The sequence below is a fragment of the Sinocyclocheilus rhinocerous genome, unplaced genomic scaffold (genome assembly GCF_001515625.1).
Source record: "Sinocyclocheilus rhinocerous isolate Xijiao unplaced genomic scaffold, SAMN03320098_v1.1 scaffold534, whole genome shotgun sequence".
Lineage (NCBI taxonomy): Eukaryota > Metazoa > Chordata > Actinopteri > Cypriniformes > Cyprinidae > Sinocyclocheilus > Sinocyclocheilus rhinocerous.
This window is the reverse complement of record NW_015646352.1, coordinates 2,608,010-2,635,726: the sequence shown is the minus strand read 5'-3', so window position 1 is coordinate 2,635,726 and position 27,717 is coordinate 2,608,010. Positions and strand designations below refer to the sequence as shown.

Below are 27,717 nucleotides of genomic sequence, written 5' to 3'. Positions count from 1 at the left end.
GGCGTTATGCAAATCTTCCCACACAGTGACGTAGATATGTGGGGGTGTGTTTAAACGAGGCGTTTTAGGAGGGCATGGACGAGTCTTAACTTTTATAAAGAATATCTCTTTGGGTTTGAGACTTTAGTCTTTGCAACTTTAGGGATCTTATCTATTCACGAACAGCTTGTAACACTCTAAAGAGAAAGGAACACTTGAAATCGCATCATATGACCCCTTTAAAAGATGCATATTTAAATTAATTGCTGCTACAGACAAACAAGTTCATGTTTTTAAAATGACGTCAAGTAATAAATCGTCATCCTTCCTCTTGCTAGCAACAAATGTGGTCTCGCAAGAGTTTCTGCACCATCTTCTACATTTTTTTATCATGTGCATTAGTTGCATTCTAGGTTAGGCCAGTGTTAGGCACCAAGGTGAGACACTGAAATAGTCATCTCCAATGTCACTATGATTCAGCTTCATCATCTCCTGAAATTATTTCAGCTGCTTTCAGTAAAAACCGGCTTATTCTCACAAACCTGGTTATTTTTGGCTGACCCTCTTTTTCTAAAACTGCACTGCACTCTCATTCACACATGCACTTTCTCACTAGCAAAAACAACCACAACCTTTCTTAGTTCTTCAAAAAGAGGAGAGAGTGGGAAGGAGAAAAAGGAGAGACTTAAGGAGACTTAAGTGAGAGAAAGAAAAAATGAAGGAAATAGAAGAAAGAGAAGTGGATAAAACCCTTCTATTCTTGCTCATGTGAGGATGTTTATGAGGCACATCAGGCCACTTCATTTTGCAACAACACAGAAACAGAAATAAATTAAAATGTAGAAACAAAGCCACAAAAATGTCAAGACTTTCATTCGACGCAACCAGAGTGGCCCTTGTGTGGCTGCTTTAACAAACACTGCAGATTGTTTTCGGAATATAAATACTCTCGCTGCTGACTCTATGTCCTGCCTAAAGTGACCACAGAGGACCAGACAGCCACACATCACCACATGGCCTTTGGCCAGGCTGACAAATTTATATCAAGGGCATGCATGGTGGAACAACTCAAGACAAAGTGTATGGCGGAAAGCATCCTTCCACCAGGGAAAGCGCCAGAGAAGGTTAAATGGGGTCTGAAGAGGAAAGCATGGACAGGAGAAAATTTTAAATGTCAGAGATTTCATTTGTAAAATCCAGGCAAAACGTGAGTAGTTTGTGGTAAAAACAAAGAGGTGCCGCCTTGGAAGAATCTTCTATTCAATTCCAGAGGGAGCAAGCAATGTCCCCTGGTTTTACTTCATCTTTCCAAACGAGAACGGATTTGTTTAGATGTTGGGTGACAGATGCCACAGTTGCTGGATTCAGACTGTAAGATGATTTGGAGGTTGTGTTTGGTCGGTTTCTGCACAACGGTGAGAAAAGCAAATAACCCTAAACAAGCACCCACCAAACTTTGATCCATGTGACCACCAGATACAATATCATGAGAACACGGGCTACTCATTAAAAAAAATGAGTGGAAATAAATTGCCATATTTGAAGCCCTGTCCTGTGTATGTAAAGTGAGGCCGGAGTGTGTCACATTTGTCATTTTAGGTTTCAGAAGGGTGCTCAGGAACATTCAATGATGCTGTCTTCACAGCCGACTTGAATCCTAACAGTCTATGTGGCATTACATCATTAAAGTGTGGACTTGGAAGAGGACAGCAAGGACTTAGGGCAACATTGGGGACAGGGTTTTACAAGGCAGCTACAAGTGACACGTGCATTTGCTGGACCAGTTATGATACCAGTTATTATGGACCAGTTATGATATCAGTCAGATTTTATTAGTGATTTGACATTAATGCGAGGGTGTCTAACCCTGCTCCTGGAGGGCCAATATCTGGCAGAGTTTAGCTCTAACACACTTGCCTTTAAGTTTCTAGTAATCCTGAAGACCTTGATTAACTGGTTCATGTGTTTTTTATTATGATTGGAGCTAAACTCTGCAGGATAGTGGCTTCAGGAGCAGAAGTGAAATAACTTGCTTCAGAAAGGACATGTCATTTCATACAAACCTGACCAAAGTCCGAACATCAACAGTGAACTTAGTCTTGATTTAGTTAGTTTGTTCATCAAGATAAAGGAGAACTGAGAGTGACTGCACTTAAAACACCAGAAAGGGCTGGGACGCCTCGGAATATGTCCCATCTCAAGGGTGGTGGGAAAGTCATTGCCGGGTGTTGGGTTTCGTGGGAAAATTCTTGACCTTCTACTCAACCCTACATACCTCCAGAAAAATCTAGACCCCTTCATATTGCCCCTCCCATCCTCTTCAAAAAACACTCCAATTGAGACACTCCACCATACCGCAAGCTCTTTTCAGTGTATCCTCCCCCATTTCTGATGTTCCAGCCTCAGCATCTGTTCTTGCCTTGTTTATCAAATCCATATAAGGTCAAAACTCTGCTGTCTCTTTCCTCTGGGAAGTCTGGGAGCATTTGCTCTGGCCTGGGACCTTCAGAAGGCAGGAATCTGTTTGTGATTGCTTGAGCCTGCTTGGTGCTCTGCACTCCAACTGTCTCAATGCACTTGATTGTTGGTTGACTTGATCTTGATGAGGCAAAATGCAATCTTTGGTGTGTGAGTGTGATTAATGCAATAAGCCCCGATCCGTCCTCATAGCCATGCAGCTAATCTAACAAGAAGCACTTAAAAATTCAAAAGTGCAAACCATGGATAACACAGACTGGATTTGTTTACTTGCCGATAGAGCCATGCAAACCAGTTTCAACCACAAGATCACCTCAGACAGACCAAAAATTGGTTCCTGCAGCACAACAGTGGGTGAATGCAAGAAAATGTATTCTGCATTATACAGAGGGTTGCACAGCTGAATGGGTCAGTTAGGTAGCACAGTCCCACTCGAATGGTGCACTTTGTTCAAAACAAAAAGGTTGCCAACTCCCAGTCCAAGGTAGAGAATAAGAAATCAGACCTCAGTAGCCTCCCTCATGGCTTCTCTATGTCACATCTGGCTGCAAGGCAGTGGAAGATAATGGTGGCTTTAGATAAAGGGTCAAAGGTAAAGGAAGAAAGAGAGAGCAACACTAACGTAGAGACAGTGGTAGATAAAGGGAAGACCACTGGATCAGTATCAGGAGTCAAAGGTCAGCTAAATAGGACATACCTGAACAGTCTTCTTGATCCTTTGAGATGGGCCAGGGTAGTCTTTGGAGTACAGGTCTGTCAGAAAGAGGGAATTGATAAGCGTGGATTTGCCCAATCCAGACTCACCTAGAACAGGAAAGAAATAAAAATGTTAAGTGGCTGGGCTTAACTTGTGCCAGGATGAAATGCCAAATGCAAGAGACAGATGGAGACACCCATACTTAAAAACAGGAGGTGATGAATATGAGATTCTCCACAGATCCTCACAAACTTTCTCACATCCATCCACCCACACAGAAACACACAATTAGTTTGTTGTTTTTGAGCCAACCAGTGGCACATGTGGGACCCTAGCCAGAACTTCAATAGTTTCTTCTTGAAGACAGCAATCGAATGACAGCAAATTCATGGGTATGTTGGGAAAATGTTGTGGACAAAGAGGAAGAGTGAGAGAAAGAAAGCTATTTTATTCTGAAGGAATAAAACATTGCTTGTTCCATTCCCTCTAGCCAACTCCACACTTCTCTTTACAACTGATGAGCACAAGGCGGTGTCATTCTGAACATCTCTTGAATTGGGGGAAGGGAACGCTTGGGCTCATCTGGCAGAACAGACCACCAATGTACACCATCCTCACCCACTCAAATACACATTCTCACTCCACGTTTTTGACACAAGCTTGATCCTAGGCTTCAACTGGGGGTGTTCAAAGCTCCTTCTCTCAATAAACAATCTTCCCACTGACAATCCTCAGCTTCTGAGCTTCCAAATCTTGCCTTATTCATTTACTACACCAGGCCCTATGTGGACATTTACCATATGTAAGATGAAACCAAATATTCAGTGGTAAAGATTTTGATTTATTCATTGATGTTTGATTGGATTGTAAGACTACTATTAAAATATGAATATTTCAATTGTAAATTATATGATTTAACTCTTATAATCTTGATTACAACATCAACCAAATTAACCAAAGTATGAGCAGTTACCAGTGTGTCCCATGGAGCCAAAACAGTTCAACATTTGGACACACACACACACCTAAAGATTCTCTGTGCTATGCCAGAGATAACACACAGACACCAAACCCACCCTCTGTCTGCTAAGTAAATTTACTCCTCCTTGCCTCAGGCTACAAAGACTTACCTAAACAAGACAGAGTGACTGGACTGTGAGAGCATCTATGTGTGTGGGGTTGGGGGAAGATGAGAGACATCAGCAACCTGAAACTGAGGCGACCAGTGGAAGAGAAGGAAAGGGGGGAGGAGAGACAGATAGAGAGAAACAGAGTAGTGTTTGTTCTGCCTGCACTTACACTGGCATTTTAATGGAAGCCATGTACCAACACACAAGACCATGGGGAAACAGCATCTTTTCTTTTTTTTCACTAACATATGCAGGATTTACCTAACCTAACAAGCGATGACGGTTGAATACATTTCAAACAAATTCAAAGAAACTTAAATTGATTTGTTTATAATGTACCGCAATTTCCACATATTATATGTTTAGACTAGTGTTATTTTAGTATTATTTATATAAATATTACAAATTAGATTATATAATTTTAGTTTTAATTTTAGTTTTACTAATTTTGTAGTGTGCTCATTTTTTTTTTACTATTTTTTACAAATATTTCTATTTAGTTTTATTTTTGTAATTTTAGTACTTAAACATTTCAACATTTGTTGCCAAGCCAACATTTCGAATTTTAAGATTTTTATCTAATGTATTTTATTTCAGGTGTATTTCAATTATCAAAATGATCACTACTTTTTAATAGTTTAAGTTAATGATAAAAACACTGGGTTACAGAGGTAAAAGTTTAGCATTTTAAGTTTAAAAGTTAGACATAGTCCTAAAATGAAGACAAAAATGCATTTTGCGACCATTCAGAAATAAATAAATATAATATTTCATAAATATAATAATGAAAAAAGATTGTTGTTATTTTTGCAATTTACTTTTGATTACATAACTGATTGGTTAAAACCACATAAAATGTTTGTGAAAACATACAAAAATCAAAATTTGTTGCAAGTCTGATTGCTCAAACCATTTCCAGAGGTTAGTTTAGGATAGTTAAAGCCTGTGCTTTACACACATTAGTATTGGTACACACACACACACACGCACAGCAGGATGTATTCATGAAATCCCGTTGCCACTGCTTTAACGGGTGAGAATAATTAGATTAGCCTCCATCTCCAGATATCTCTAACGCACTGTTTCTCCCTCTCTTTCCCTCTCACCCCCTCAGGTCAAAGCCAGACCCAATTAGCCTCTTCCCCTTTTTTAATCAAATATCGGTCCGCATGATCTCTGAAAATGAGACGCTTCAGTCACACAGCAAGGATCCAGGTCTAGTTCACAGTTGGCTGACCTTTATCAGACCCATGGATGAATGAAGTGAACCCACCTCCCCATCTCGTTTTGGGCCCTTTATGCTCTTTCTTTTACTACTCCAGTCAAAAGAGATACAGCACATGTGCTTTTCCAGCAGGGACAAACAGAGACACTGGAAAACCATTAAACAGAGGGAAAAGTCTATAGCAGTGCTAACAGACTGGCACAACCACACAGTGCGGATAAATAGACCCTATTTCCACTGGCTTTACGCTAAACTAGACCCAGACAGGCTATAAGGGGAACGGACATTTCAGAATAAAAGGCGCATGCTAGCATCACTTCCTGACCCAGTTTGTCACGGTTTGCATTTAGCTTGAAAAAGTGGGGTAAATGGTGTTCAAAAGCATTTGAATCACCTGTGTTTCTTGCAGTATGTTTGTAAATTGTAAGTCTTTTAAAAAATATCTAAAAATCTTAAACTTACATAAATAAAAAAATTAATTAAAATTTTAAAATTTAAATAAAATTTAATAATAAAAAAAAATAAAAAAATAAAATTTAAAACTTAAAAAATAAGTTAAATAGAAATATAAAAAATTACAAACAAACATAACAAAAAAGAAAAATAGTATGAAAATGTACATTATATATATATGTTTTTATTTTTTTTATTATTATTAATGTTGTTTGGTTTCCAACATTCTTCAAAATATATTTTGTGTTCAACAACAACAACAAAAAAAAGTCAAACAGGTTTAAAAAGACATGAAGGTGAGTAAATGATGACAGAACTTTAATTTTTGGGGTAAACTATCCATTTAATAATTTAGAAAAGTGCTTTAACATGGACTTAAAAAAAATTTATGACAATTAATCAATCATCAATTAATCAAACTTTTGAGATTGAAAGATACTTTTCTACCCTTATTAATTGCTACTACCCTGAATGGACGGGAGGACTAGGACAAATGGACAAACTTTCCAAGAGATTCCACACATTCTTCTTGACTTTCATCTTTTTACCTCTTCCTGTCATCACACTCTGGGACAGAAAGCACCCCAGGGCCCATTACTGGGCTCAGATATCCTGACAATCCCCCACCTCTTTTCCACTGCCCTGCCCCCCATCCAATCCCAGCTACCCCATCTCTCTCTCTTGCTGTCTTTTCTGTTCGCTCACTCACTCTTTTCCCCTCATAAAAGGGACTCAAGCACTGCTGCCATGCAGTTCCTTAACCCTTTAACAAACAGCGGACACGGACAGAGGCCCACTACCCCAACACATAAATAGAGTCAAATTGCTGGTGCAAATAAACAGCAGAACAAACTATTTTAATTTGTATAACTATTAGAATTATAATTTGTTAATTAGTTTGAACAAACTAGAGCTTCGGGAATCACTCAGATCAAGTATTTATTACTGTTTTTAAAATACGTGAGAATGCAAGTGTGATAGCAATGTGTGTTTAACTGGTTTGCGGAGAGGGGCTCCAGTAGTGATAAGATCCATTGTTCGGCAACAAAGGTCAGAGTTCATCTCCGAACAGCCTGAGATAACAATCAGTAACACTTTGAAAAAAACTCCAATGGACACACTCACACACACAAAACTTCAAATAGGAAGACCTACATAGAAAATAAGATCCACGACCAGGTGACACGTGTGATGTAATGGCGCTTTTCCACTGCATGGTACGGCTCGGTACGGTTCACTTTTTGGGGGTTTTCCACTGTGTACAGTACCTGGTACTTTTTTTAGTACCACCTCCGTTGGGGTTCCAAGCGAACCGTACAGTTACCAAAACGTTACGTGTAAACTCTGCTGATCACGGATTGGCCGGAGAGAATCGTCACTACCTGCGTCACTGAACTTGCGACACAAACACAAAAGAACCGCTAGATTTAAATCAGCACAGCCAGCGAAGGATCGAACGCAACTGTTTTGAACGAGCGCACCTTTTTTTAACAACCAAAAAGTTTTGTTGTCTGTTGCGGAAGAACAGACGTTCCTCTCGTTGATAGCAGAGGAGCGGATCCAGCGAGAGCTTGATGGGGCGACGCGGAATGAAAACGTTTTTTTTTTTTAGGAGTCGTGGTAATAATAATCCCGCCCACTCTAAAGCGGTACTGAACTGCAGTGGAAACGCGAACCGTGCCGTGCCGAGTCGTACCACGCAGTGGAAAAGCGCCATAACACACTGCACGCGCACAATCAACATGCAGATATGCTGGAAATGAGTCAGATTTTCCCCAACGGCAATGTGAGACTCTCAAACACACATCTTCTGCCCTAAGCTATGGACCATGTTTCTTCCATGTGCATCAATTTCTGTTCTGAATCTGCAATATTATATACAAATTTTTCAACTGGTAGAGTAATAGCTCTTCAAAAGGCATTGTTCTCATTCATAGAAGTCTTTAAACAACTGAAAGTTGGTATGCTGTCAACCACATGGACACTTCAGGGGACTCTGGCTAAGATACACCTTCCACATGATTGTACTGGGCTTGTGATTTCTCAGAAGGTCCAAGCAGCTTTCCAGGAACCTACACCAGGATTTAAAGATTCAGAGACCTAAAGCATAATTTGCATGTTCTGATTAGAGAACATCACTTTCCATAATACGACATTAAGCTACATTTCACCAATGAGTGTACAGTACAGATATTAAAGTTCTTTAATAAATCATGCAAGATGTCATGAATTCTGCAATTTAGTCACAAGTCAATTAGATATAATTACATTGTTTTGCAATGATTTAGAATCATTTTCATAAAAATGCTGAAGATGACAGTGACTAAAGGGACAATTAGATACCTCAAATGCACACTGGGTTTGGTGATTTTACAAAAGAAAACTTTAAAAAAGTATTCTGGATGAGAAATGAACAAATTACTGTGGTATTATTTGTAGTAAATTGTGAGCAAATATGGTTATATGGTAAATATGGTTAAAATTTGGTATATACACATACAGTAACATTCAAATCTTTGGCATCACCAGTAAGATCATTTTTGAAAGAAATTAACTTTTATCAAAAAAAGATGCATTAAAGTGATCAAAAGTGACAGTAAAGACATTTGAAATGTTACAAAAGATTTCTATCTCAAATAAATGTTGTTCTTTTCAATCTTTGTTGTTCAAAGAATCCTGAAAAATAAATAAATAAATAAATGAAAACAATCAAGGTTTCCACAAAAGCAGCACAACGGTTTCATTATTTTAAAACATTTAAATATATTTCACAATAGTACTGTTTTTACCACTGTAAAAAATACACCAAAGATAAAACCAATTTATGTTAGATGATTTATAACAAATGAATACATCTGGAATCAGTAACAAATAAATAAATAAATAAATAGTTATAAGTCAAAGCTATAAGTCAAAGTCAATCCTATTATTAGTAAAGCGGACTGCACTGGAAATAGAATAGCCACTTCACACATTTCTACCATCACACATCTTTCATAATGTCAAATTCCTAATTGTTTATTTCTAAAATCTCATCTACACAAATATCTTTCCAACATAATGAAACTCATCAATGGCTTCTGTAGCGTGAAAGAGGATTTGCATAATGGAGTTACTCTACTTCATACACTCATAGCTGTCGAGAGCTAAGAACAAGTCCTGCATAAACGACACAAACAAACTTAAAATATTCCCCTTTTCAACTTGAACGAAAGTTTAAAAGAGTGTTCGTTTGAAAACCCAGAGATACGCCAGTGTTTGTCTGTGCACTGGCGGATACATTAGCATGTGTCAGCTAAGACTGTATGACAGGTTTAGCTCCATGACCAGGTTGTTAGATGACCTGTTGGCAGGCCAGAGAGGGGAAGCTTTGGCTTCATAATCCAGGGATTAAAATCTCCTCCCTGTGTGTGTCCGGGTTTCAGCCAGAGACATTTTAAACGGACCTACAGCACGCTAATGTACGAAAAAAGTGGCAGCTACGCTAGTGCAGCCACACCAGACAAATTGCTGCTGTGTTGTTGAAAATATCTCTGAATGACATGGAATTCAACAACATGTCAGGTCTGAAGTCTTCAGCAACAGATTAGAAAAATCATCACTTAAAGCATCTCAAATTTTGTCCAAACACAGCTGTTGGAGTTGTTACTGTGACGGAATGCAAACAGCACAATTAACGAAAACATGCATGAAATTTTACGTTTTTTTTCTATTCATTGTTTGTACAGGTGTGAATTCTACTACACGCTTGAATAACAGTTATTAAAACCATATTTTTAACAAGACTACAAACTCCAAGATTTCATTTCACTTCTTCAATCTTTTTGTGGCCTGTTCTTGCACCTCAAACACGCCTCAGATACCTCTATTTGACAAACGAACCTCTAAAACTCTTCACATTTTCCAACGTTTTCTCCCTGAAGAAACATTTTGCCAGCTGGTTTGAGAGGGAAAGCTCAAGAAAGGAAATGCTTGTGGAAAAAAACACAAGGGAGACTGAGAGAGAGAGAGAGACAAAAAAAAAAAAGAAAGACAGGAAACAGATTTTTTCCTCCCTTAATTTTGGAGAGAAAAATGGAGTCTACAGCCAAAGCCCTGTGGTGCCTGTCAGGATGAGTGACAAGAGAACAAGACAACAGTTTTCGTTTCTGTCCTTTAAAAGGCCACTAGACGTGGTTGAAGACAGTTCTAAGTAGATACAAAACCCAGCTAGACCCTATTACATGTATTACATACTGAGACTACATCACATTCTCAGCCCAGTCTGTGGAACATACATGCAAAATCATGTTTCGAGATGATTTATGTGGAGGGGGAATCTTGTTTCTTAAGTAAAATGTGGCATTTCAATATTAGTGAATGAGAAACACTATTAACAGAAAGACAGATATTGATACTTACTAGACTTGCATTTATTAAGATCAGTGGTGCTATTCAGTGTATGCACTACTGTTCAAATATCTGGTGTCAGTAAAAAATGTTTGTTTTTGTTGTTCAGCAGCAAATAATCTTATTAGAATCATTTCTGATGGATCATGTGACACTAAAGACTGGAGTAATGATGCTGAAAATTCAGTTTGGCCATCATATGAATGAATTGAATTTTAAAATATATGAAAATGGAAAATAGTGACGTGACATGTAGCCAAGTATGGTGACCCATACTTGGAATTAGTGCTCTGCATTTAACCCATCCAAAGTGCACACACACAGCAGTGAACACACACCGTGAACACACACCCGGAGCAGTGGGCACCCATTGATGCTGCGGCGCCCGGGGAACAGTTGGGGGTTCGGTGCCTTGCTCAAGGGCACCTCAGTCATGGTATTGAAGGTGGAAGAGAGCGCTGTACATTCACTCCCCCCACCTACAATTCCTGCCGGACCGGAGACTCGAACCCACAACCTTTGGGTTAGGAGTCCGAATCTCCTAACCATTAGGCCACGACTTCCCCACAAATAGTTACTTTAAATTGTAGTATATTTTACAATATTGCTGTTTATAATGTATTTTATATTGTATATTTACTGAAAGACCAATCCCTATTCAGCATGCAAATATATGTAAACGAAGACCAAAGATCGCAATTCTGTGTGCAAATATTGTTGGTTCCAGAATTATATAAAATTTCAAACTGTAATCTTAAATGTTTACAAAAACAAAAAGACAGACTAGCTAAAGACTAAATTGCCAACAAAACAGTGGGAATAAAAGTTTAATATTTTAGGTCACATTTACTGGAGCTCAGCAAAAATGTGTGGATAAAATCTAGTCATTTCGTTGCGTTCGAAAAAACTTCCCCATGCAGATTTTGTTCGTGATCAAGTTGGTCACACAAATTCACCGCGCTGACGAACAGAAAGCTGCTTGGTTTGAAATACCTTTGCTACTGTAATGACAATCGACCATTTTTCTAGGGCTGTGCGATATTGAAGAAAAATGCAATATGCTATAACTCATTAAATAATGCGATATTCGATATGCGATACGATAATGCTTAAAGTGCCACATGCTCAGATGAAACAGTTTTACTCAGCTTTTGCAGAGTCAGTTCTGTGAACTTCTATAACTAAAATACAACACTGCTTAGTATTTATTCTATGAATTCAATATGCACTGATTCTTATTTAAGCTACAAAAGTTATTTAGATAAGAGCAGTGAGTGATTTTCTCTTTGTCTTTTGTTCATGGCCCCAAATATTGCAAGCTGTAGCGATATGCATATTGCGATATGTACATTTGCGATATTTCGATATATTGCACAGCCCTAATTTTAACCCATAAAAGTTTGCTAAAATATCGCTAATGTGACCGCACCTTTACACTTGTGATCACTGTAAATTTACTTAAAGGGCCACACATCTTGAAGGCAACACAACTAGCTTTCTACAAAGACTAGTGCGGCTCAACACCTGGCACCAGTACAAGCATCTCAAAAGGCTGGTTTACCAAACAGGAAACCACAAACTAGACAAGCCTATATAACAGAGGAAGGGAATGAGTGAGAGACAAAGACATAGAATAAGTAACAACTAGGAAGAGGAATAGAGGAACAGAAAAAATAAAGAGATTATTTCACGCCAGAGCTGGAAAGCAAACTCACTGCAAATGCTAACAGACACAAACCCAGTTGCTATGGCGAAACGCTCCGTGACAGTTATGTCACCGAGATCCATATTTCCAATACAGCTTTAGTCACAGCATCCAAACCACAGAGTGTGTGTGATGGTGACAAGAGTATTGATCATCCCAAACGTTCCTCATATATCTACTCTTGTATGTGGGCATTTACTCATTCATCAGCAAAAAAAACACTTTCCATTCAAAGCCACAGACAGATAATTCACTTAAAGCAAACAAACAAAAGCTATCTCATTGTGAGTGTCATTTTACAAAACAAGTGCCATTTGTGTTCCTCGTGTATGTGAAGAAAGACTTTTTCAAATAATCACTGATGACAACATTACTATGTATTTTTTTTTTCATCTTTTCGTGTCATTGGTATCATAAAAGTTTAACTCATGTTACCATGATGGCATCATAAATAATAGATCCAAATAGCATCAAATACATCAATTTTACAAAATTTCTGCATTAAATTAATTTTCTAACAAACATATTCTAGTTTCACAACCTTTCACACAAGACTTGCAATGTAAAATTGAACTGTAAATGTCAGCAATTAACATTTTATGAATATTTCCTGAGTGTTTTCTAAAGATATAATTACATACAATTTTTGTTAAAAAAATAAATAAAAATCTGCATTAACTTTTTAAGAAACATATGGTAAATTGAACTGCAAACGTGTCAACCGTGTTAATGTTAAATGAACATTCCCTGAAGACTTAATTACATCCAAACTTAATTTCGCTTGAAATGGAAGGACAATATTTATTTCATAGATGTCTAAAATCTTACAAAAACTTCAATCTGCAAACTTTTCACAGAATTTCTCACAGGTAGGCAAAAGAATTTTGCGACTTACCGACAACCATGAGTGTGAACTCAAACCCCCTCTTCACTGACTTCCTGTACACCTGGTTGGGGAGGTTGGCGAAGCCGACATAACCCTCCAGATTCCTCTGCTGGAAGAGAACACAGCTTTACTCCACATTCCACTGATTAAAGAGCAGAATGGCTCCTCCATTACAGTTATCCCTCTCAAAACAGTGCTCAGGGAGACTTCAGAGGAAAGATATTAAAGGCTATGCTAATATTAACATTAGTTCCAGTGGATAATGACTTGAAGCCTAACTCCTAATCTCACATGCAGGGATACCACAACAAAGGATAACATGGAATTTTGCTAATTTGAGGAAAAGTAAACAGATCTGTGTTAAGTGCATATGAAAATAACACACCAAAACAGCTACAAGCCAACTAGTTTCTAGCCCAAAGACAAACTTTGGGAAACCAAGAGGCTGGGGAAGGGAGGATACATGGGATGAGGTGAAGCCTGTTCCTCATGCTCATTTACGTTTCGTATTAAATCCATCATAAACTCAATGTCGTCATGGAGACAGTGGATTTCACTCCAGATCACAGTCAGCGCCTTGTCCAGCTGTAAGTCCTTCTCGAGCTCCTCCATCCCTTTCCATCTCTTGTAATCTCATGCTGTTAGAAGCACAGCGCTGAAGCACACGCTAGGCAAGGCAAACACAATTGATCGCTCTGCTTTGGCTCCGCTGAGCTTCTCATGCATGGTAGGCCAATGGAAAACTAAGTAGTAGGGGCCATACTGATCATTTAGAGAGAGATTTTGAATGGGGAGGGCTACAGTTATCAGGGCAACTTAACTCTTTTTGGCCTGAATGAATGAACATGACAAGGTAGAAAAAATTATTAGAGATGCAAGTTACATCAGTACTATACTGGTTATAGGGTGATACCGATAAATTAGAAAAAATTATCGACCAATAACCGATATGATACTGATGTAACATGCAACTCTAAAGATTTTCTTTCAAGAATAAATAATCTTATTTTCCCTGTTTTTACATTTATATTATTTTATTTTCCATTATCTAACGCTCACTTAAAATGAATCTTTTCATTATTTTTTTATATTGTACATTACAATGTTGCAATGGACATTTTAGTATTTTATTTTTCATTTAGACAATACATTCCTTTAAACAAAATACAAAAACAAACATTAGAGATGGACATTAGATTGGCACTATGGTGGTTATTGGTGATACCGATCATTTAGAAAAATTATCAGCCAATAACCGATATGGTATCGATGTAACAAGCTTCTCTAATGAATCTTCAGAAAAATATCAATAAAGTATTAACTTTTCATATTGTAAATTATAATGTTGCATGCCAAAATGTAACAATTTTAGTGTTTTCTTTTTCATTTATTTAGACAAAATATTTTCAGATATGTACAATATAAAAATATGTGAAAATAATGTAAAAACAATTTAATTATGTAAAAAGTATAAACAGCATAGCCATTTATCAGTTATTGGCCATAACACAATTATCAGAAAATATTTATCGGCTTATTGTATTGGCTAGAATTTGAATATCGGTGCATCCCTAAAAAATCATACAGCATAGGAACAACGTGCTTAAATAAATGACAATTTTATTTTAAAAGAACAAAAAATCAAAATGATATGAAACCTCTGACAGTTTATGAACAATTGCAGCGCAAAACGCAGCAGCATCTTCTTCAAAACTATACTATATAATTCATACAGTCTATAAATAGCCATGCTCTGTGAAAAAGCTCAGGGCATTTTCCACTCTTGAAGCGCTCTTACATAACTGTAAGATTGATGCCATGGCAACATGGCAAACAGCAAAACATCTGACCAAATGGGTGAACTAAATCATTGATTATCGAACCCCCTCTCCATGTTAGCATCCTAATTCAGACGTGCAATCTGGAGAACAGGACAGATTGAAGGATGCAAATAGTGTAGGTGGGAAACAATGTGGGTGTTCACAAGCTTACTAATCAGAATAGGTGTAACATTTGTGCAACTCATTCATCCTTTGAAAAATGTATAAAACAGCTGATATGAGGATCCTAAATATCGTGGCCCCAAAAAGAACTTGGGGTATTAAATCTATAAACTTATATAATATCAACTGGCATCTGCAAAGAAATGATGCTAGCCTGTTTCTTGGAACCAACTTCACTTTTATGAGCTATTTTTGCAATTACTTTTAACCAAATGGCCCCATGTTGATTTTAAGCAGACGTATGAAGTCGGTTTCCTTCAAGTTCACATGAATGGGATTGTGATATATGCTTGGTGACAGTTTTTGGCTGCTATTCTCTCTAACCCCATTGAAATGCATCTCCACTCACTGCTCTCCGCGAGAGAGCTGCGCATCATGCTTAGAGCCTGTCATTCTCATTTGCTGCTCCAAACAGCTATTAACAGCCCAACCATTTCACCCCAAAAACACATTTGTATGCATCTGCAATCAAGATCATCTGTCTTGAGGTCAATGGTAATCAACATATTTAACATATTATTACATGTTAAAGAAAAAAAGTCTTGACCAGGGGCGCATCAGGTACTCACAAGCGAGACTCTATAAAGGGTGCTCCAGAGAGGGAACAAAATGTGAAAAACAAAAAGTGGATCCCATTGCAAGAAACAAAAAAAAAAATCCACGTCCAGGCACTCATATAGCAGGCAAAATATAAAAAGCTTGGCTTTTTATATTTTGCCTGATATGCGAGTGCCTAGACGTGAATTTTTTTTGTTTCTTGCAATGGGATCCACTTTTTGTTTTTGATATTATTACATGTGTGCAGCCTCAACCGCAACAGGGCCAAAAAAAAAGGCACTTCTCAGGTTCACTTTTACAATATGTGATTCACCATTTCACTTATGCCTCAAGTATGGTATGGTATGAGGAAACTTTTATTGATAGAAGGTAATGTTTAAAATGCAGGGGTTGTTTGAGTGTAAGAACATGATTCTGAGGAGTTTGTTTCTTATAGTTTTCATATGGTTACAACGTTTACTACATGAGCTAAGGCGCATGTGACATAATTCACTTTATCAATAGTTGTTTATCAATAAAACACAGAAACCAGTGAGCTTTGGATCAAGTTTATGAACCCTAGATTATGGCATGCTATTTTCACATTTATTTCTTAAAAAATAACTAGTATCTACTTTTACGAAACTTGTACTTATTTTTCAATTTCTAAAAAGTAATCCAATAATGAAGAGACTTGTTTTTATATACTAGTGCTTATTCCTTTACTAGTCAAGTTTACTTTGCTTTGACAAGTTGCAAATATTAGCTATTAAATTCAATGGGAATCGGTCTATTGTATGTATTCCAACTGATGTTGTTACCTTTTTACTAGTAATACAAACAATTGCTAACTGAACCACACATTACCAAAGAATTTGCCATTTGTTACCATTAACAAAGAAATAGTGACTTGTTACTTGATATAGAGACTTGGTATAGAGACTAGTATGTAATGAAAGAGTACTAGTTACTACTTGAATATGTAGCCTAGTAAATAACATTGGAATAAGTACTAGTATCTATTGAATAGTTATTGGTGAAATCAGTAAGAAAAATAGATGCTAGTTAGCTTTAAGGCATAAATGTGAAACCAGCTTGCCATAACATATAGATGATTAGAGGGACAGTCACGCTAGGAATCAATTCGCCCACCACCAAGCAATCCATAAGCCAGATGTGCCTTAAATGTATTTTCTGGATAAATGCATGAAAATTGTACTCACTGCAACGCTGGAAACAGCTGAGTCGGGTCTCTCAATCATTGTCCTGTGACAACACCCACTCTGAACCCCAATAGATCAGGCATAAAAAGATGAGTCGACTCAAAAAGGGTCGAGTGCAAAAGCGACGACGAACCCTTACGGCTGATTCGGATTTTAACTAAATTAATGGATTTTTAAGGGAGGTAAACGTGCACAGGACTAAAACAAGCATGCAAGCATCGGCCGGGGGAAAATGTTACAATGCTGCGAGCATGAAAGGCGATTGTCCTCCTCCTAGAGAATTCAAGCCCTATTGGTCAGTGACTGGCCGCTTGTAGTGATGTCATAGAATCCCGCCCACCCTCGCATTTCATTGGATCGCTGTATTTTACAAAGGATTGTGGTATTTGTAGTGGCAATCACGAGGACGGAGGAAGAATGAAAAAGATGCCGTGTGTGAAGTTGACTAGGCAGATACATACGCAATACTTCAAAACACACACACAAATAAACAAATAAAATAATACAAAATAAATAAATCAATCAAAATAAAAAGGGGGATTTTTTTTAAATTGTTAACAGAGTCGGGATAACAGAACATGGGTCTGTGGAATATACAAATAGTAGTTACAACATGTCCTATTTATCATAATAACAATATGTTATTTCCTTTAGAACAGGAATGTTAAAATGTTTGATAACCTTTTGTTCATAAAATAGACCTCATAAATAAATTGTGACCTCAGACTTGTGATGCAGTCTGGAATTAAAACACAACATGTTGGTTCATCTGGCCAGAGGAGGACTGGCCCCCAGATTGAGCCTGGTTCCTCCCAAAGTTTTTTTTTCTCCATTTCTGTCACCGATTTTATTTGGGTTCCCTTGCCACTGTGACCTTTTGCCTTGCTTAGTTGCAGACACCTGATATTTGGCAATTGACTTGACCTTATATACGGACTAAACTGAACTGAGCTGGATGATGACATTAGTGTTTTCTCCAGATCTGCTTTACAGATAAATTAAACTCATTCTATAATTGATGGACTTTACACCGTTATTGAACTGAAATTCAACAATGAACTGATTTCAACTGAATAATGCCGGTTTATTTCGTTTTAAAGCTGCTTTACAGCAGAACTGAATTTTGTTTGGATCATTGAATCACTATTTTTTTGTTTAACACTGTAAAGCTGCGTTGACAGTCTATATTGTATAAAGTGCTGTATAAATAAAGGTAACTTGACTTGATATTAGTGGGTTGCTTTTTAAGTAAGAGACAACATTGTGCATCAAAAGAAATAAATCAAAGACATTTTTATATTAATATAAATGTTTTTTATTAAAATATTTGAAGTACATATTAGTTACACTAACTGCTACTTGACAGAATCTAATAAAATTGGGAAGTAACCTAGAATGAAGTAAATCGTAAAGTAAATATTGAAATAAAAAGGTAGATGACACTAAAACTAATTCCAAACATATGAAAGCTTCTGTATACAATATTCTCTATTGGTTATAATAATACGTCTCTTTTAAAATTTACATCAGATCAGTAGCCTATTGTCATAATATTATTGATAATGACGAGATCAACACATTTGAATAATACACATTATAATGGTAACTCTCTGAAATTTTACAATTCAATACCATTTTTTAAAATAGTTTTACTCATATATATACGAATGTGTCTGTGTGTGTGTGTTTATCTGTGTAAATGTAGAGCATTTCTTTTTGTAGAAAGTTTCATTTTGTTGAATTTCAAGCATGTTTCTTGTCTAAGTAGTTAATGGCCCTCTGGACCCATTTATATTCAGGGTCCATGCAGAATAGATTCTTCTGAATCTCTTCTTTCTTCTGTTTCTTGGAATCTGGAACTGTTACAAATCTAGAGCAGATTACAGACAAAAGCATTAAAACTACATGAATGTGAAGTAAATACTAAAGATTAATAACAATATAAGTGTGCATCTAAACATATCGCGAGGATACTCACACAATGTGTTTGAAAGGGCAACTGCTGCTTGTCCAGAAATAAGACTCCAGCCGTTTCAGAGGTATTCTGACATTGATTTCATTAAAGCAGCAGATACTGTTTACGCTCACAATTGCTTTAGTGCCTGAAAAAGTGAAAAAGAGTTCACTAAAATGTGATTCAACATGTTTTTAAATGTTTTTATTCTCCAGGTTTTTAAAATACAGATTAAATAAGGGTTATCCAACATTTTCAGAAAGAGATAACTAAGAACTGTTTTAGATTGTTTAAATGAAGTTTAAATCCGGAGCCTGAAATGCTTTATATCCCATTCCCATGACAGAGAACAAATACGACAGAAACAGACACTCACCAGCTGAGGTATTCAGCTGCAGAGCACAGCACAGCATCAGAAACAGTGATGAAGTCTTCACGAAGGTCTTCATTCTCCAGGTATGATACACCACACAAGAGACAGAAAGTAAGTGGTAAACTGCCAGCAGTCCATTATATAGAGATGCTGTAGTTTTCGTGCAAAAAAAAAAGGGCCGCATCACTGGTCTAGATTTCTAAGTATAACAATATTCCGTCTTGAAACCATCTTACCCTTTATGCAAATGTGTTGTTATATGTGCTAAAACTGTATATGAGCAGGGGGAAATTATTTATGGGGTGGAAAAAAACACAGCAAGCACTTCCTTCACTCAAGTAGAAGTACAGATAGGCCTACTCATGTTTAAAAAGACTCTGGTTGAAGTACTGACTACACTTTTTTTTACTCAAGTTAAAGTAAAGAAGTATGGGCTCTGACATATACTTAAGTAAAAAGTAGCCATTACTACAAAATAACTTACATTTCAAATGAATGTATCCAGGCAGAACAACCACCATGTAGAACACAAGCATAGAAAAGACTAAGCTGATGGGGAAAAACAATAACGATAAAAAATGTGCCATCACCTAGGCCACATCCTAGATTTCAGGGTGATTCTGCCTCTTGTCCTTGGAAACAACTCAAAATTATTATGATGCTTTAAGAATGGCAAAACTGAGGTGAGTTATACTGTAAATTTTATTGAAATGCAAACAAAGACAATTAGAGTGCAAGCATAATTTACACTTGTTTTCCCCTGTTAACATGCAGGGGGCCTAAAACTATAAATCATTAAAAATATATATATATTTGATTAAATCTGTCACAGTATTTTCCTAATTTTTGTCAGGAAATCTTATGGACACTTCTCTACACTAGAGAAAAACGTATGGATATGGATGTTACTTCCAATTAAAGTGTTATTTTTCCTATTTTTACCCAAAATAGGGTGTTGTAAGCATTAGTGAGTACACAAGTAATGTCTGTTTCATTCACACTGGAGGGCGCCGCGCAGAAACTGCATAAGTGAGATTTAATTTAATTATGACGTTCCAGGAAATCCAGCATTTCCTGTAGTTGAATAAAATGCAGACAGATACGTTTTAGCCTACCTGATGAAATATCAATACAATAAATATATGATTTTCAACAATATATGGTTTATCTGTGTTCTTAAAGCCATCTCAGGTATTTTTCTAAGAGTACTGATACCAGAAAAATCTACTTAAGTACAGTAACGAAGTAGGCTTATTTGTACTTTGTTACTTCCCATCTCTGCATTGTGTTTATGTTTCTGTATAAAAATATTTACAGAGAAATAACAAAATGTCAATAGGGCACCAAGACACAACAGATTCTAAATGTCTTTGAGCTTGTAAGAGTAGGTCTATCATTACCACATAGAGAAGTTGAGTTATTAATATTACATATGTTACTTGGTAGTCTGTGAGAGGTCATTTTAATAAGACTTTTTTATTAACCAAGGGTTGTATGGGTTGTCATTATTTATTGTGCTTTTATTACTCAAGAAAAAATTATTAATTTTATCATTAATATTTGTTTTGTTGAATGATCCTACATTGTACATTAGCTGTATGTTTTGTGGACATTAACAATTTAGTGAATTTCTAAAGTTGTCTTCTGACTGTGGTTCTTTATTATACTTATTTGAGCACAATTTAGCTAATTAAAATATTGAACATTTACTTTCAATATTTTTTTTCATTAAATGTTATATTATATCTGTCTTGGCCATAATATTCAATATGCATCATATAGTTTCTTCGAATTAGACCATATAAAACAATTAAATTCATTGTTTTGGCTCTCATAAAAAATAATGCTTTAGCTGCAAAGACCACCTTGCTAGACAATAAAGTACTCTTTATTTAAGCAATTCTGCATTGCTTTTTGGATAAAATTTATCCCTTACATTTCTTGCACATGTGCACAATCTCTGCAAGTGCCTAATATTTAAAAACAGATTTAGAACAAATATCTCTGGTCAACTGATATATATATATTTTTTAATGACTAATGTAAATATAACACTTAAAAAAGCAGGTCAATATAATGCTCATATAATATGTAATTACATTTTAAGTAATATAATTTAACTGATAATATAATGCAAACAAGTATGTCATAAATAAAAGTGCTCAGAAGTAAAATTAATAATTCACCCAAAAATAAAAGTAATTAATTGGTTGGTCCACTTGATGGAAATGTCTGTGATACTTACAAAATAAATATATAAATAAATAAATTTGGATCATAAATCTTTAATGATGTACATGTGCCCTCTAGTGGAATATTCAAACAGTAGTTGCAATGTGTCATATTTTTCATTATATATAAAATATTTGAAGTAAATGTAGTTACACTAACTGCCACTTGATTCTAATAAAACTGTCAATTAACCTTAACTGAAGTAAATTGCAAAGTAAATATTTAATAAAAAGGCAGGCCTAGACAATAGGTAGACTTTAATAATGACAATAAAATGAAATGTACATACCACTCTATATGCAATATTCTTTATACAGCTCATTTAAAATTTACATCAGATCAGTAGCTTAAGAATTATTGTTGACATAATATTATTGATAATTATGAGATCCACACATTTGAATAATACACATTACAATGGTAACTCACTAAAACTTTACAATAACAAGTTTATTTTACAGTTTTACTCATATGTACAGGTGTGTGTGTGTGTGTGTGTGTGTGTGTGTATCGTAGAAATGTATAATTTTTTTTCCAAGTTTCATTTTGCTGAATTTTAAGCATGCTTTTTGTCCAAGTAGTTAATGGTCCGCTGGACCCACTTATTTTCAGGGTCCATACAGAATTGTTTCTTCGGAGTGCTAGGATCCTCGGGAGCTGTTACAAATCTAGAGCACATTACAGACAAAAGCATTAAAACAACACGTATGTTAAGTAAATACTAAATATTAGTAACAATATAAAGTACATCTAAACATATCGAGAGAATACTCACACAATGTGTCTGAGAGGGCAAATGTCACTTGTCCAGTAATAATTCTCCAGCCGCTGCAGAGGTATTCTGATATTTCTTGCATTAAAGCAGCAGATACTGTTTGCACTCTCACTTGCAATAGAACCTGAAAAAATAATGGTTATCCAATATTTCAGAAATAGATAACCAAAAAAAATAAATAACAAAAAAAAATTATTAGATTGTTTAAATAAAGTCTCCTTTGCAGAAAACTGAATTTGGAGCCTAACACTTTAAACATTAAGGAGAAAAAAAAAATGAACAGAAGCACAGATTACTCACCATCTGAGGTAACGTTATTAAGCTGCAGAGCACAGCATAGCGTCAGAAACAGCAATGAAGTCTTCATGAAGGTCTTCATTCCCCAGGTATGATACACCACACGAGAGACAGAGAAAGTAAGGGTATACGGTGAACTGCCAGTAGTCCATTATATAGAGATGGCAAAATAGTTTTTGTATTGAAAGAAATCCCCTATGCTGATCCTCTGGACCAGTGACGCAGCCTTTTCTAAGTATAATAACGCTTTGCCTCTCTGAACCCTCTTCCTCTTTATGCGAAGGTTTTGTTCTATGTGCTAAACTTATATTTGAGCTAATACAACTCTAAATACACTAGGCTACTTCTTTTAAACAAAGTCTTCTAATTACAACGACCTCCCACAGGCTCCTAACGCAGTGCTGCACAGCAAAATCCCCAGAGTTAAATCAACTCTGCTCAGAGTACATATTGTCTCAATCTACAGAGTGTTAAAGTAACACTGAAGCAGAGTTACCACTGTTGAGGATTATGTGATACGTTTTCATGTATAAAAGCCTGAGCAGTAGTTGTTAATCTTCAACATTGTTAACAGCGGGTTTTCTTTAATAATGCTCACTCATCAATTAAATAATTGCTTAATTATCCCATTAACTTTAACTCGGCTTCAGTGTTACTTTAACACTCTGTAGATTGGGACAATATGTACTCTGAGCAGAGTTGATTTAACTCTGGGGATTTTGCTGTGTGGCCTTCAGAGCGTATACCACGTAAATATAATTTGGGCACTCGTCGAGTGTGCTTACAGAGACTTTGTGGAGAAATATAGCTATTAAAAACTAAGTAGGCCTACAGTATTTTTAAAAGTGCTGCCTTTCCCTTCGTTAAATGCAGCCACTCCACGTCATTCTTCGCTCGAGGACAGCGGGGCTTAACTCTGTTAACTAGCTATTTTAAAGGATTTTCATTTTTTTAACGACCTTTATGTCCAAATTAAATTTAAAGGTAAATTTCGAGGAACAATCATAGATTAGTCTTGTTTACCATGAATTGTAATTTGTTGCCATGGCGCAGTTCTAAAAAAACACCACGTTGCATCGTTCTTCAGATAAAACTTTAAAACACCACTTAAGGCTTCACTAGATGGACACAAATTATAAACAATAATAAATGCCGTGGCCACCTGCAGCCAGTGAGAGCTGCCATATTTCATTAAAAAGTCTTGACATTCTTACTTTACAGCCATGGTGACAATTCCCTAAAATTGTAAGAAAAGAGGATCTTGAACATTTTGCAATTAATTTTTTTTTTGTTCCATTGTGTTTCAAGGTTTTTAATAACATGAAGGTGAGTGAATAATCACAAAAGTTTCATCTTTGTTTCATCACTATTTCTATTTAAAGAAGCATGTGTGAATATTTCAGGAGCAAAGGATATTCAGAGAAAATATTTCATGCAGAGAATAACTTTTCTCATTATATAGCCTATACTGAGAATTAAATATTATTCAAGTAAGTACACTTCTGAGGATCAACATTATGGTATGGCAGATTTGAACGGTTTCATATCTTCTTTCTACTTCTGTATTTCTCCTCAGTGTTATAATAAGAAAGAACCCAGTTCTTGGTTCCTTCAAGTTGTTTTACTCTGAATATTTCACAAATGCAACACTTGACTTTCCCCATACTGCTTTATCTCAGAAATAACTATTAGTATTTTTGTCTATATATCAGTTTCCTTCAATTTTCTATTTTACATTTTGCCTCATAAATGTGAGAATTATATCTCTGGAAATACATACATTTCACCTCTACTTTTCGGCTGACCTAGATTACTCAACTCTATCAGACTTATTGAAAAGATACACTATTTAAACGTAATCCTCCATAGCACAAAACTATGATCTTATCACAAATAAGGCAGTTACACCACTATTGTCACAAGCACAGACGAGCATGACAAAGAAGAAATAGATCCAAAATAGTCTTTAATAATATCCACAGGTAAATCCAAACAAAGGCAGACAAGCAAACACAACCACAACATAGACGACACCCATAGTGACCCAAGAGATGGCCATGAGGGAGGCGATCCATGGCGAAACTGATGGAGGGAGGTGCCAAGGTGGAAACTTGAGACCGACCGACTGAGGTGACGCTGGGAGAAGATGAGGCCCACTTGACGTCCAATGGACTGAGAGACCTGGTGACACTGAAGGACTAGGAGACCAAAGTGGAGTCCCAGTGACGAGTGGCTGAGGAGGAGCCAGTGACGGATGGTGACTGGATGCTGTCGGCGGGATCCACTTCCACCTCTCCCACTTTAAAAGAAGATCCGTTGACCCACAGAGCAAAGCTGATGTCCAGCAGGAGCTTCCCCAGGGCATCACCAGCCAGATGTCATCGTCCAGTCCCACCCAAAACCCCTCTATAAGCGCAATGTCATCGCAGACGTTTAGGTGGCTGGCGCCGATGAACTCCTCCACAAATACTTCCTGGTCTCTTCCTCCTTGGAAAATAAAAATTGCAGCTCCATTGAGCTTAGAAAAGTTCCCCATAGGGACAATGTTTATGGAGATAATTTCCCCTTTCATTTCTATGGTCTGGTGTTCTGTCACAACTTGGTTGCAGAGACGAGCATGACAAAGAAGATATGAGACTATGAGAACTAATGAGATAAAGAACCATATGAAAGAAGATAAGAGACTATGAGAACTAATGAGATAAAGAACCATATAAAGTCTATAGACTTTCCTAATCTGAAAACAAAAGTTTTACCCAGTTTTTACATGCTGCACTCAGAAAAAAGAAGGAAGCAGATTTATTGTGAATGAAATAAATGATGTTGCATCATATGTGTGGTTTTAAAATAACGCCCTCAGCATTTTCTCACATTCATAACTTTTCCTAATGTTCACTGCTTTTTGTATTGTGTCACATTTGCATCTCTGTATATTGTACAGCGCTGTAAAGAACATTTTTGTCAAGATTGGCCTTGCTAATCTCACATTTAAGGATGAATTTTAAGCACTCAACATGAAATCTCAATTGCCTCAGTGTATAACAAACCTTTTTTTTTCACTTTGCAAGCATATGATCTATATTATATTGAAATAAAATTATTTATTAATGAAGAGGTGACTCTGAATAAACACAGTAAACACATTTTTCACCCAAGAAAATGTGTAAATGTCTTTTTAAAAACATTTACAGTCATATCAATTAATTGAATGTTACGAGGATTTGCTTAAAGGGTTAGTTCACCCAAAAATTAAAATTAGTCCATAAATTACTCACCCTCAAGCCATCGTAGGTGTATATGACTTTCTTCTTTCAGACGAATCCAATCGGAGTTATATAAAAAATTGTCTTTGATCTTTCAAGCTGTTTAATGGCACTCAGTGTGCGTTGCAGTGCATCAGTCCAAAAGTGAAATAAAAAGCCAGAAAAAAAGGAAGAAAAAACCTACTATTCTATGATCTTCATATTTGTTCTAGTAGACCTGTCTCTTTCAGATATGAAATTAACTGTACATATGTTTTCCTTAGTGCTGTTCCAAGTATATTTTCCAAAGTATATTTAAGTTTATATTTTTCAAATACTTCTTTTAATATTATTCTCTTATTTTCATATGCATGACATTCTATTATTATATGTTTTACTGATTCAGATTGTGTACATAAACCATTTGTGTGTTTACCTATTAAATGCACTGAGTGCCATTAAACAGCTTGAAAGATCAAAGACAATTTTTAATATAACTCCGACTGGATTCATCTGAAAGAAGAAAGCCATATACACCTAGGATGCCTTGAGGGTGAGTAATTTATGGGCTAATTTTCATTTTTGGGTGAACTAACCCTTTAAGTGTCTCTGTTGTCTAGAAGAAGAACTTTGTGTAACAATGGAATAAATTTGAAAACTGTGAATATTACTTTTTATATTTATTTATTAGATTTTTTATTTTTTATATTTATTTACTAGATGTTTTTGTATCACACATCTACATTTAATACTGACTTTTAAATAAAAATAAAATGTTTAAATTCAATTTAAATAAAAAGACTAAATACAAAAATCCATGAAAGGAAAAAACATCACTACATGATGATACATTTATCATTTATATTTTATTTAAACAGTTATCAAAACAAATGGATCTATTTACATACATTATGTTGTAGAATATATATTCATATACACATCAGAAATAGTGGTCAAATATACAATATGAAATGCAGAGATCAAATAGAAACAGTGTAGCTTCTTTTAGATTGTGAGGCTCTGAGTCTTTGCTGTAGGAGAGGTTGTTGATGCAGCAGCAGCTGCAGTTGTTGTTTTTTTGTCCACTTTATCAACATGGTGGTTCACCCAGGTCGTCTCTGGATCTACACAGATCTCTCTCCCAACAACTGTCTTAAACCTAAAGGGAAAAACACAAAAACATGATTTAAGTCAAATACTTCAGAAGAGTGTCTCACTGAGGTTCACGTTAGAGTTTGAAAATGAAATAATAGCTAAGATGACACTCACACAATAGCGCGTTTGGCACAGTTGCTGCTGGTCCAGTAGTAAGACACCACTTGCTTTATAGGAATCCTCACATTTTTGAACTCTACACAGCAGTTTGATTGTGCACCAATTGCATGGGGAGCTGAAATATGAAGATATGCAAAATATCACAAATCATTATTCATGCAAAAAAAAAAAAAAAGATTTCAAGCTGTTATATCTTTATTTTTAAATCACCAAATGTCAACAAATGAAACTAAACCTTCCATAAATATTCTGAAAACGATACATTTTGTCTTAATTCAAAATGGAAGAGTGCTCACCACTTGAAGTCATCTGCACAGAGCAGAAGAGCACCAGGAACAGCACACACATCAGGCTTCTCATTCTTCAAGATGCTTCTTCACAATGACAGAACGAATCTGTAGAAGTTCTGTAGAGCTTGAAGATCTCAGAGCTGTTGTGTTCAGAATAACGTCTGAACACCTTCTTATATACATAGTAGGAGACGTATTCCTCATAAAGGCATTCATGAAAATCCATTTCTGAGTATCAGCATTGTAGAATGAGAGTCGTTTTTAGCTCTTCCTTTTCCTCGTCCTTTTTTCTGCTTTACCACTCATGCAAGAAAGTGGAAGGTACTTTTCGTTCAAATTCGATGAAAATGTGCTTCAGGGGAACAACACACAACTTCCTTTTTTCAGGCCTGTCATGCTAAATGTGATGATTTTATAATCAAATCTGAAATGTGCTATCACCAAATATCAGATGCTAAACCTTCACTCCTTGCATGCTCACAAGTAAACCCAAAGACCTTGATTAACTGGTTCAGGTTTTATTGCAGTTAGCACTAATGCACTGTTATTAAACTTTAGGGGTGCTTAGCTTTCA

The 27,717-nt window shown here is 36.2% G+C and overlaps 4 protein-coding genes across 6 annotated transcripts in view; all 4 read right to left on the bottom strand.

Annotated features, from left to right (window-relative positions):
• Positions 1-16,995, bottom strand: part of LOC107707522 (septin-7-like) — a 29,729-nt gene extending 12,734 nt beyond the window's left edge. Inside the window, exons 1-3 of one of the 3 annotated variants that reach the window (XM_016511582.1) lie at positions 16,706-16,995; positions 12,952-13,051; positions 3,155-3,261 (exon numbers count right to left, since the gene is read on the bottom strand). In XM_016511582.1, the coding sequence (XP_016367068.1) occupies positions 3,155-3,261; positions 12,952-13,051; positions 16,706-16,744 (246 nt within the window). In that variant the 5' untranslated portion in view covers positions 16,745-16,995. Of the gene's footprint in view, positions 1-3,154; positions 3,262-12,951; positions 13,052-13,443; positions 13,570-16,705 lie in introns of those variants that run through there. The other 2 variants (XM_016511583.1, XM_016511581.1) reach the window with 2 other exon arrangements.
• A 1,453-nt stretch (positions 16,996-18,448) lies between these two features.
• On the bottom strand, positions 18,449-19,179 carry LOC107707411 (eotaxin-like). The gene is made up of 3 exons (XM_016511398.1): positions 19,036-19,179; positions 18,684-18,807; positions 18,449-18,575 (listed from the first exon to the last, which is right to left on the bottom strand). Exons 1-3 carry the CDS (start codon positions 19,106-19,108, stop codon positions 18,449-18,451), a joined length of 324 nt encoding a protein of 107 aa, XP_016366884.1. The 5' UTR covers positions 19,109-19,179.
• Positions 19,180-21,752: 2,573 nt separating this feature from the next.
• On the bottom strand, positions 21,753-22,689 carry LOC107707443 (eotaxin-like). Its single transcript, XM_016511442.1, has 3 exons — positions 22,340-22,689; positions 22,040-22,163; positions 21,753-21,932 (listed from the first exon to the last, which is right to left on the bottom strand). The coding sequence occupies exons 1-3, from the start codon at positions 22,416-22,418 to the stop codon at positions 21,821-21,823; spliced, it is 315 nt and encodes a 104-aa protein (XP_016366928.1). The 5' UTR covers positions 22,419-22,689; the 3' UTR covers positions 21,753-21,820.
• Positions 22,690-26,563: 3,874 nt separating this feature from the next.
• On the bottom strand, positions 26,564-27,303 carry LOC107707442 (monocyte chemotactic protein 1B-like). The gene is made up of 3 exons (XM_016511441.1): positions 27,150-27,303; positions 26,848-26,968; positions 26,564-26,737 (listed from the first exon to the last, which is right to left on the bottom strand). Exons 1-3 carry the CDS (start codon positions 27,211-27,213, stop codon positions 26,584-26,586), a joined length of 339 nt encoding a protein of 112 aa, XP_016366927.1. The 5' UTR covers positions 27,214-27,303; the 3' UTR covers positions 26,564-26,583.
• Between the last annotated feature and the right edge of the window lie 414 nt (positions 27,304-27,717).